This window comes from Mercenaria mercenaria, chromosome 4, assembly GCF_021730395.1.
Source record: "Mercenaria mercenaria strain notata chromosome 4, MADL_Memer_1, whole genome shotgun sequence".
Classification (NCBI taxonomy): Eukaryota; Metazoa; Mollusca; class Bivalvia; order Venerida; family Veneridae; genus Mercenaria; species Mercenaria mercenaria.
In genome coordinates, this window is record NC_069364.1 from 15,412,628 (window position 1) to 15,424,905 (window position 12,278).

A 12,278-nucleotide genomic window follows, 5' to 3' on the forward strand; every position below is an offset into this window, starting at 1 on the left:
TTTGACTTGACTCTTTTATCAAGACCTTTATATCAAAGTTGTGCGTCTTAGGTTCCTGGACGGCCAAACCATTGATAGCAGTTTAGTTGATCATAGCCCGCATTGACAATTTCCTGTTAAGCAAAGGGGTACATCACATAAAGGTTTTGGGGTGGTCTGGGTATAGTTTAACCCTTAGCATGCTGGCGGCAAGTGTTTCTGTCTATGCGACCAGTGCAGACCAAGATCAGCCTACACATCCGCGCAGTCTGATCATGGTCTACACTGTTCGCTATTCAGTCAGTAACTTTTCAGTGAACACCCCTTCCAATAATGAATGGTATTGGCTTAATTGAATGATGGATCAGTCCATTTTAGAAATTTAGCAGGCTGAAGGTTATAGAAATTGGTAACTATACCCCCAGACCACCCCAAAACCTTTATGTGATGTACCCCTTTACTGTTAGGCATATTTGCATCTTTAAGTACTTAATCTTCTGGCGGTTGATCAGAATATAAGAATTATTATTACTATTGAACTAATACGTACTAAATAGTATAGACCTTGTATAAAGTATTACATTGAACGCACCTTGTGTTGAATGGGTTTTTTCATCTTGTGAATTTTCATACGCTGTCTAAGGGAAATTTTTAAAGCATTGTACAGTTAGTGTCAAAGGTTAGTTAAAAAGACTTTTGAAAGTCACTGTTGATTTATGAAACTTGAACAGAGATTACAAATTTTAATATGTAAAATTAAAGCCCAAACTTTAACATACCATCACTTACATACAGAGAGATTTCGCTTTGAAGCAACAACATTTGATACTTGAAGCAGTATTGCTGTTCAGTAGCGTTTTATATGGGAAGAACTGCATCGTGCCAACCTTTATTACCTTTGCTGTGTTATGTACGTCTTTTTATCATCATCGCAGCTAAACAGTTCAAAATGCTAATTTCATGGTGATATTGCTGACATAATTTCATTCGTCATTTTAGAACTGATACGAAAAAAATCTCAGATTGTGCATCAATAATAGCAACTGCACCACGTGATCGATACGTCATTTCCGCTTTTATAAGTTTTATAGGGAGCTAAATAATATGAATTCCAGTAAATTAAAATGCCCTAGTGCGTTTCTGTTTAGTTAATCTCTTGTAGCTTCTTCTTATATAATCTTACAGCTTTTCCTGGGATTGAAACTTTTGTATCGACTTTTGATAGCACCATTCTCATCCATTAGAGGTTTGTCAAAGTCTCGAGACTAACTAGGGAACCTCTGATAGACCTCTGGTATGCGAGAATGAATAGCACAGAATCATAATAATCAAATATTAATGCTATAACATACTTATTGAATCGTTTGCCGGTCAATGTTCAAAAACATTTGCCGGAGGTCTAGGCAATCTATTCAGTAAGTAATTATATCATAACATCAGAAATAAATTTGATTTCCAATGTTCTCCCCTCAGTTTTTTTCACTTACACGTTGAAAATATGTATAAAACTGTAGGCTCGTCAATAGCCTAAAATATGGACTGGCGATTTATATAAGAAGTCCTGTAATATACTGGTATATTGGACTTACTGCCCTCCACCACAGAACTATTATGATCGTTCTAATACGTTACATCATCCATTTCCGTACATAATTTAGCTTTATGAAACATCAGAAGTGTATGTAACACCAGGAAATATAAGCAATGGAAAGTACAAAACAGTTAATTCTTTTACTGGTACTTACCTTCTAACAATAACAGTTTTGACATTTTCTGAATATTAATATTAGGTAATGTATAAGCGATAATAAAACTGATGGCATTAAGCTGAGAGGGAGTGTCAGTCATATAAATATTTAGAGCTTTTCCGGTGAACTTTTCTGGAAGGAAATCAAGTCCGTTTAAGTATAAAAGTGCATTGTAACAAATTTGTTACATAAATTTTTTAACACAAGCAAAAATTCGTAAAAAAAAATCTTATCTTTAATTATATAATTTCATCTTAAAATTTCAAAGACCCACATTCGTATCACTTGCGTTTATTTTAATTTTGTATTTTTTTTTCTTTCTTCTTTTGACTTTATGTCGTAATTTTTTTTTTTAATTTTTAGGTGTGTAGAGAGGGGGGAGGTGGGGTGGGGGAGGGGGGAAGAATTGTTAGAGTTTTGTTTGGTTCCACTCGTACATCCTAAAACCTGAACGACAATATGAGCTTTTGGTACGTTCATGCAAGTTATTTCACTTGACAATAAGCATTGCAAACATCAAAGGTATGATGGACGAACAGAAAATAATTTTGCACCTTTTCAACTGATCCATTTAGCTATTCATCTATAAGTAATTATATACAACTATATATTGAAATGTTGCGGGTTTTAGTCCCGTGTATACACGATAATATATATCAAACATAGAAACTGATTTAAATAGAGAATCGTTTGCTTTGTCTCAATTTGACATACCTAGGTTTATTATGGATTGCTAGACAGGCTTTATAGTCCTCCGTGGCAGCGAAGTTAAGATAGTAGACTTCATACCACTTGCTTCTCATGGCTGTTGGTTCGATTCTTCGCTTCAGTGTGTAATTCTTCCATATTAGAAAGCCATCTGACTGGTTAACAGAAGGTCGCTGAGTCACCCAGGTGCCCGCCAGCGTCTGACATAATGCCAGTTTGGACAAGTGTTAATTATATATATCTTACTTCTATATGTCAGACGATTGTCTGACAAAAAAGTTGGACAGATAGGTCCTTCCCTATAAGACTAGAAAATTAACACATATGGTGACGTACCAGTAAGTTAACTTCTATACTGATGGAAACAGAGCAGCAGCTTGAATGGGATGAAAAGAAATGCCTTAAATTATCTAAAGAAAAAGTGATCAAACGAAAGAAAAAAAATCTTTTTGAACATTTGGCTGTGTAAAACCAAATTACTGACCCATAGCTGAATTTCTTGCTAGTTAAAAAAAGCGTATCTAGTGACTAAACTGAAAGTAGAGAACGACCACAAACATATAATACTCGTACAAACTTTGAGCACAAACCCACTTCAATTTCTACATCAAGCAATTTACCTTTGTCTTATTAATATATATATCAGTAGAATATAAGGATTATTTTTAAAAAAAAAATAGTATAAGGCCTAACATAAAATGCGTTCGGTAACATGCTAAAATAGGAGGGTAGCATGCATTTCCACTACCGTCCATGAACAGGCTCAGTCAAACCGCGCCTGCAACATTTTCGTTTTTGCCGTGTTGAGCGACATGTGGAGTTTCTACTATTCTATTTTGTCAAGGTCAAAACGGAGGATTTATTGGTTTGCTGAGTAAAACAGTCTTACCAGTTATTGCAAGATTTGCTAAAAAATATTAGCTTCATTGGACGTTGGTGCTTCACATCACTGTTAAGCGGTAAGGGCCAGGGACAAAAGTCAGTGACATTAGTCCCTCCTGCAAGCCGCCCCAACGGTCAGGGTATCAGGATATACATACTGATTCTCAGCAAAGAGCGTATAGAATAATTCCTTTTGTATCAGTAATATAAGTAAAATTTCGCAGTACCAAGGGTACAAACTCAAAACCCATAGTTTTTCAAAATAAAGCCATTTCTAACTTTGAAATTGAACAATGGGTTAAACAAGTACCAATTAAAAAGGGTGTAAAGTAGAAATAATTTGCCGAAAGCACCAAAAGTAAATAGTGAATGTGGAAAATTCAATTTGCATGACTCTATTGGAGTTAGAACGCATTGGATGTGTTATACAGATAATATATATTTTGATGCATTTGGACTGCCTCCCCCAAAAGGAGTAATCAAATGTATACCAGAAAGTTAGTATAACAACACACAATATCAAGACAAAACAAGCGTATTATGCGGTTATTATTGTTAATTTTTCATAAAAATGTTACAAGAAGGTATAACAGTGTATGATTTATTGTACAATATACTGAACATTGATAATCCCAGACAGAATGAACAGACAATCATTTCCTATTCCATATCTCATTATAAATCGATATTACTAACACTGCTAGAGATCTTCAGCTTGAGTGACATTATGATCAACATCCCTATTAAGTTTCGTGATACAAGGCCCAATCGTTCTCAAGTAATCGTCCGGAAACCTTTTAGTTGTTCCGGGTCACTGTTACTTATACCTTTGACCTACTGATCTCAAAATCAATAGGGATCACCTGCTGATCATGACCAACCTCTCTACCACCTTTTATGATCTTAGGCCCAAGCGTTCTGAAGTTTTCGTCCGGAAACCTTTTAACTGTTCCGGGTCACTGTGACTTTGACCTTTAACCTACTGATCTCAAAATCTATAGGGGTCATTTGCTTGTCATGGCCAACCTTCTTGGTAGCTTTCCTTATCCTAGGCGCAAACGTTCTTGAGTTATCTTCCGAAAATCGTTTAGTAGTTCCGGGTCACTGTTTCCTTGATCTTTGACCTACTGATCTCAAAATCAATAAGGATCATCTGCTGATCATGACCAACCTCTCTACCAACTTTTACGATCTTAGGCCCAAGCCTTCTGAAGTTTTCATCCGGAAACCTTTTAACCATACTGAAGAATTGGGTAAAAATCAATTCTATAATCTTTCCTTGTTTATCGAGATTTAACGCATACATTTTTTCCCTCAACCGTCTAGCTAAATATCGTCACTATCAATATTTTTATTGCGAGTGTGCAAAACCGTTAGTGTTCGGCTTATCTCCGCTTATCATATCACGGGAGGTGCGCCGATCTAAACATAACTACTAGGATTGAAGCTTAGAGATCTACTGTAAAAACAGTGGAAGGCGGGATTTTATTTTAAACCAAATTTATAGTACTGGTTGAAAACAACAACAACACATAGAGTCATCTTTATATTTACCAGGATACATACAATGTGAGTTGGTTTAATTCTGTTTTTCAATAATGTAAGATACAGAACGGAAAAATGAAGACCTACTTATTTTAATTTTTATATTTGCATGTTAATGAAAATTAGATTCAGAATTAATGGGTCACTGTAACTATGCACAGAAACATTGCAAAAAATATACCCCACATTCTTTTAGAGGATGACTTTAACACTGTAATTATAGGTCGCGGAAAACTAGTACTGGAATTCCAAAATAAAAGATAGATTTATCTTCCGAACACTGCTTCAGTTAGAGGTCTGCCAAAATTGGTACCTGAGAATTCTTTTAAGATTTTTTTTTATATCTGTTTATTTGTGGTGAGTCACTCGCTGTACAAAATTCAGAATGGTTAATATTTTGGTCTCTGACTTGTAACGTATTACTAGAACAATTAAAAGCATATCTATAATTCATACAAACCAGCTGTGATATTCATATGGCTCACATGTGGATAATTCGTTATAAATATTCTATCTCTGGCGTTTGATATGCATTTTTCTTTTCTTTTGATGAAATAAATAGCATCCCTCAACGATGAAAGAAATTCAACTAACTTTACTTTGGAGGACAAAACTACAGAAATCCAAGACATTTTTGACATTTAATTGTAATTACGGTAAAGGTATTTTTGTCGTTGCTTTGTGTGCTGTGTGTGTGTGTGCGTGCGTGCGTGCGTGCGTGCGTGCGTGTGTGTGTGATAGGTCATATGGCGACTTTCCTTTCTCTAACTTTGCATTATTTCATGACAAGCGGGCACCTGGGTAAATCCATTGACCTTCCGTAAGCCAGCTGGATGGCTTCCTCACATGAAGAATTCAAACGGTAAAGGTAAAGGGTAATATAGAGCAACAGTTATTCTAAAGAGCAACATGTGCAAACATTGTCATCTTTTATTTGATCTCATTTTAAAATATTATTATTCTTGCGATATATGCAGTGCGTGAAACGGCTTGTCAAAAGATACAATCGCATGAAATATGTAAATTATTCCCAAATTTTAAGTTTGCAGAAATGCGCGTGCATACTAATTTATTAGTGAGACATGATTATCTTTAATAAATAGTTAATAAATATTGAAATTAAAAAAAAATAGCAATACTTCAGAGTTTTCGGAGTTCATTCGAGGTTTCATTCAGACTCAGTTATTACTGGGATGCATGTGCGTCCAGGCGCTCTCCATTTCCAGGTCGCTATTAATCTGGCTGTTGGCCCAAAATGCAGTATAAACCTGCTAAACTGGGTTAGACCAGGGATATTGAAAGGTACTGATGATAGCTCTGACAAGTAATTTATTTATGAACATGACTGTTGTTTGTTTCACAAATTGGGTTTGATAGGCATATAGAGTTAAATGAAATTCCATTCAAGGCTATTTCAAAAATCCGACTAGTCCTGAGCTTTTAAACCTATTTGACACCAGTAAAAGAACACGGACAAACCTAGAACCATTTCTCGTACCAGATATCGGAAAGAAGAAATGGTGACGAGCTCGTCTTATATATGAATTATACAAAAATTATAACAACCAGACGAAAGATATTAAATGACGGAGTCAGTAGTGTCTTGCGGGGACAGCAGACAGCATGAGGACTTGAAACATAAAGACTTTTAAGGGCCCGTTTAAATTTCATTTGACCGTAGTTTGTATCTCTTGGTCGTGTATGTTCGCGGTTCAGTTAAAGGTACTGTCCAGATCGAAACTCCGCGCGACTAACATTTATTTCTACCCTAAAAATAAAGTGACAGGCAACATCTTGGTTACACATCTTCTTTTATTTAAAATTCTTGAATAACATGTAAAAGAAATACATCGTCAGAACGCTTTATAAAAAAAGTGTTGTTGGTTTTTTCTTCATTGAAGAAAACACTCATTTTAACCTACTTATGAAATAAAGTGTCTGCTAAATTCTAAGAACAGGCACACTGTTACATTCAAACATTCATACAACGAACATGCAAAACTTCTTTGTAACTAATGAAAGAAGCAATCACCTACCGGGGTATTTATAACGCATCTCAGAAGTGTCACATTGAAATAGACATGTAAGCGTAAAACGACACGCACATTAAAAAAATCTCTCAAAATATACATTTCAGGTATATCCAAACGCTCTAAACACTGAATAAAACTTGGCTGTCACAGTTGCAATATAATCAAGTACTATACTGATTGTTTGAATATACCTCAAATGAATAAAATATTAAAAAAAACTTAGTTTAATAGAACATTGTAAATCTTAATTCTCTGACTTAAGAAAAGAGAGTATATCTTTGAATATCATTTTGAAGATGACTCCCATGAGAAAAATGTACTATCAACACGCATTGGACCTATTGCTCTCAAAAACAATTTGGCGAATAGAAGAAATTTTAAGAAAAGAGTGTAAGCGCGTATACCAATAAATATTCATCTATGTATGGTCTTGTCTGCAATGTGTATAGGCTGGAGGACATTTCATTCCAGACCGGATCCGTGGTGCGATGCGATATTTTACCACATCCGATAAGAAAATATACACAGGGCTTTGTGTTGATTAGATCCGACTGAAAATGAAAAACAATTGTAGAATTGTAAAAAAATAATAATATGATAGGTTGCTTCTTGTTATATGATAAGAGTCCAAATAGATACACTATTTTAAACACCCAGACTGCAATAAAATATACAAGATTGTTAACAAGGCATTTCGGATATACGAGTTTTAAAGATTTACATTCTCTCTATTTGTTCCAATGAAAATTAAGCCGTTCATTTTGTATGAAACAAAAACGGAAAAGCACCAAAGCCACAAACAATATAACCGGGAAAAAGACTGAAATATCAAATACAACAAAACTTTGCAAGTTATGAAAATGCCTTGTCAACTTATGGAAAGGAACACAATGTAAATACGTAAATAAAGAAATAAAATTGTAGTTTTCAGAGTTCATGCGAGATAAGTGACAGAATCTCATCGACAGACTAGCCGCGAATCGCTAGTGTATGTATGGCTTTGTCGATCATATTCTGTCGTTCATTTCTCATTAACTCCGATAAAAGTAATTCCATTTCTTAATAAGATTAAAAATCCTTATTATTTCTAAGCTAATGATTGATATCTTGCTTTGCTATATACGACTACTTCGGTTTCCGTATCCACGGACAAAGAAGTATTGGGAACAAATATTTTCAATATTTTTCCCGTCTGAGTAGTTTCTTCAGATACCACAAAATCATACTCCTGAGTATCTGAAATTTCTACCTGGATCGAACCGCTAGGCCTGCATAGTATGTCTGTTTCAACAGAGCTTTCCTCGACTGTACGAGGTTCACAGATAGTCTGAACTTCAATATCTTGAACTTTCCATCGTTCTTCAAAAATGTCTATTCTATCTTCTAATAATTTTCCCCAAAGACTGATTTCAGCTTCTGACATATTCCTAATGTGAGACTTTGAAAAAAACTTCTCGAATACAAACGGTAAGAAACCCCCTCCTAATGCAACAATAGTTTGAACGCCTGATGAAAGGTCATGTGCCCTTCCCAAAGCAAACACGACAATGATAACGAATAGCAGAAATAAAACAACGAAGAAAAAGTCTCTTAATGCTTTCAGGTAAAGAATATACTCGGATCCTGGACATACCACACTGGGAATCGAATTCACTTCTTGGAAGAACTGTTTTGATATGTATGGCGTTGGGATTGCTTCGGACCTGTCAAAGAAAACTACCAGGCGTTTGGCTTTTATGTATAAACAATCTTGGGGGACATAGGTAAAGCATATTTCATTAGGTTGTTGGTTAGAAGAGGAGGGCACGACATGAGCGGTATTTATCGGGCCGTTTGATGGATAAGCACTTTCATTATCTTGACGACCAAAGTCCTTAAATTGATTAATTACTTTTGCCTGCATTTTCATATTCAGTAATTTGCTGAAATATGAATATCTTTTATGTACATTATTGAAACAATCGTATCCATAAAGAAAAAAGAGTAGAATTAGGAAAACATACTTAAAAACGTCGTCGTAGTTAAGTAGAAGACCTGTCATTGAATAGACAAAGCAGTCAATAAACAATATCACACAGTCTGAGACAACAAATACAGAAATGTATATTACCTGTATGCATGCAACAAATGTAAAGAGACAGGTCCAAACATTTATTTGTACCTCTTTGCGTAATTCTTGAAACTCTTTATATAGCAAAATGAGGTTGTTGAAAACACTCACCAAAGGAAGTGTCTGCAGTATAAAAAATAGGAGCAGAAATGGGACAACGAACGTAACCCAAAAAGCAAAAGCAAAACAACCACAAAAAAGTCCAAACGTTTTTAAGGGTAAAAGTAACATTGTAACAAAAAGTGAAACCGATTCTGAAAAAGGACTGTTTCCATAGATGCAGAAATAGAATAGTGTTTTGATAGCTAAACGAAAGAGGTCATTTGTACCATTGTATAATATGAAAAACAGGAAAGCCGAGCTTATCATCACATAATCGCTTGTGAAATCGGTTTGGGTCGGAGAGATTTCGACATGAAGAGCATTGCCAGCAGACTTAACTGCCTCAAGGAAATGATAATCATAACTGTAGTAGAATACAACTGTAAACCACCACGGCGAGACAAGAACTGCAAAAAGAAGCACGTACGTAATACATTTCAAAAATTGAATCCACGATATATAGCATTTGAAAGGTTTCAGTATGTTTTGATTACAACATTCCTTTAAACCATCGTCAACTTTTCTCATTTCGCATTCAATGAACGTATTGAATAAAAAGTTCCAAAATCCGAATGGATGTGACTCTTCTTCTATGAGTTTGTCTTGTCTAGCTTCAAAGTTTATCGACTTTACTTCAAGGTTGTGAATTCCTTGTACTTGACTACCCATGAATGTTTCAAATTTAGGCAGACAATTTGGGTTGATTTGGGTATACCCTTGAGGATTCTGACTTGAACCATTTTTTTTCACAAGCAGTCTTAGTGATCTTCCATTACACTGATTAGGACTATACCTGAATATTGATACTGTTTTGAAAATCCGTTTCGGGATGAAAAGAGGGCACAGAAAAGGTACCATAAACTCTATAATTAGTTTACATGTATCTAATATATTTAGCCATATTCCTGGCTTCAAAATGTAACATGCTTCTATCACATCATTACAACAAATGTATTGAAGTTCACCTGTTGTGTTATCGTTTTCGAAACTAACCTCGCGATTGCATACTTCAAAGTTATCTGGCACGTTACTTACATCGTTTGTAAAATTCCGAAGAACGTAGAATCGGATCGTGTTTAGAATTTGATCTAAAGTATAATTTCTATTAAGACAATTTTCCGGTTGTTGATCTAGAGTTATTTCAAGAGAACTCAATCCAAACGAAAGCGTGTATAGAGACTTCGCAACATGATCGTCCGGGAAGAGCAATAATGACTTTCCTGCTTCCTCAGTTATTAAGATCCATTTCTTCGGTTCAAAAAGCCCACCAGGATATTGTTCCCCTAATGGTCCTAACTCGCCAGTAATTTCAATATTTAATGTAATCTTTCTGTTTCCATCGTCAATTAATTCTTTCAACTCTCCAGTAATATCAGTGTTTCTCGGTACCATAGTGCAGTTTGTTATGTCGGTTGTATTTCCAAAACTTTCCGCCGTTTCGCCTTCTGTAAATTGCCATACAGAATATAAAAGCAAGGTGAGAACTATAAAATGCGCATCCATTTTCAAATTGCCAATATTTCAAATAGAAAAGCAGCTAATATTTTTCAACTGTTATTGTTGAACGGGTATATTATACTGCGTAATCATTATCCGGGTTTATCTTTTTATATCATCAGGACGGTCAGCAGATTTTATACAATCTCACCAGGCATAACAACAAAGAAAATGACGTCAGATGACCTTCAGCTCTTCCCGGAAGGAAAGAAAATGAAAGTAAACAAGCTAAACTTGAAATCGAAAACCACATTTACATTACTGAATAGCCAGGGTTCACGCGCAGTGGGTCACCTCGTCTAAATGTATGCGTGTGGACTTTAATTTCAATTTCCATGTGTTGGGACAATTACAGTAAAAATCATCTATATCATTGAGTTTCTTTATGTGTAAATAGTGCTTTTCTATAATTTTAGTTTCCATTTGTATGGGTAATAATGGTTAAAATTTCTGTATATATCTCTTTGTTTCTCCGTTTCTAGCGATTTCAGCTGCTCTCAGACAATGACCAATATTACATAGTTTCTCTGTAAAGGTAGTGCAAATTATTTGAAACCTCTGTCAATATTTTACTACTCCCTCTGTAAGATCTTGAACAGAATTAAAACTCCCACGTATTGATTTCAGTTCCCTTGAATACAGAAAATGACCTTTCTTAAAAATGCAGGCTGTAAATCTGTTCAAAATATCATTCATTTTTGTACTCAGACATCATGAAAATATTTTAGCCTTGTGCGTATACTTTAAAAATTTGAAATATCAGGCCGCGTTATTAGATTAAATATCCAAGAATCTAATGTAAACATGTTGTTTGTTGATAATCCTTGAATTTCACAATATTTACATTTACATTTCATCCAAGTCTTGATATAATAGCTTATAAATGCAAATTGCATAAAAAACGAATGCAAAGCACATAAGAAAAGCAAACATACGTACACCGTCTTTCGGGTACATATTGTGTGAGTATGATACATAGCCATAAACAGCTGTACTGGTAAATCCTCTGAAAATGTATCTTATTTTTAACGTACTGTAATTGATGTGGAAATTTTTCAATAGCAAATATTGATAATTGCCAGGGATTAAGCTGTTGTATCAAGAAGTATTACATGTCTCTAAAATAAAATACTGGATTTTTTAGAGAAAAAGTTGAATTGGCAATCTAATGCTTCTGTCAGCCTCTTAGCGTTTTGACGGCATGCTAACTTGAAAGTTAAGACCTTTTGAATGGACATCCTAATTTGTAAGTTCAGACTTTTCTCAAATACATGCTAATTCAAAAGTTCAGATGTTTTATAAGGACATGCTAGTTTTAAAGTTCAGACCTTTTCCAATGGCATGCTAATCAGACCTTTACAATGACATGTAATATCATCATTCCGTTAATAAAATAAAAAAAAACTTCTAATTTGCTGTTAACATGAGCTTATGGTAGTGAAGAAACAATAAAAACTGTAGGTAATTTTTGTCGGAACGCCAATGCAAACTTGAGGAATGACTAGCACAATTTTGCAAAATAAGACCGCTGCCCTCTTTTGTCTTCAGATACAGATCATTTAAAAAGTATTAATCAGAAGTGACACTTGTTTGTTTTACAGGTAATTGCTGTCACTAATGTATCATTAACAGTCTTTGTTTTACTATGCATGACAAAACATCTAAGAATTTTTG

General features: G+C 34.8%; 1 protein-coding gene across 1 annotated transcript; it reads right to left on the reverse strand.

Annotated features, from left to right (window-relative positions):
- Nucleotides 1-7,394: 7,394 nt before the first annotated feature.
- Nucleotides 7,395-10,744, reverse strand: LOC123551062 (uncharacterized). The gene has a single exon (XM_045339720.2). It carries the CDS (start codon nt 10,608-10,610, stop codon nt 7,983-7,985), a length of 2,628 nt encoding a protein of 875 aa, XP_045195655.2. The 5' UTR covers nt 10,611-10,744; the 3' UTR covers nt 7,395-7,982.
- Between the last annotated feature and the right edge of the window lie 1,534 nt (nt 10,745-12,278).

Bases quoted from the DNA above. Each gene is read 5' to 3' on its own strand.
- LOC123551062 (XM_045339720.2), bottom strand. From the start codon at position 10,610: ATGGATGCGCATTTTATAGTTCTCACCTTGCTTTTATATTCTGTATGG.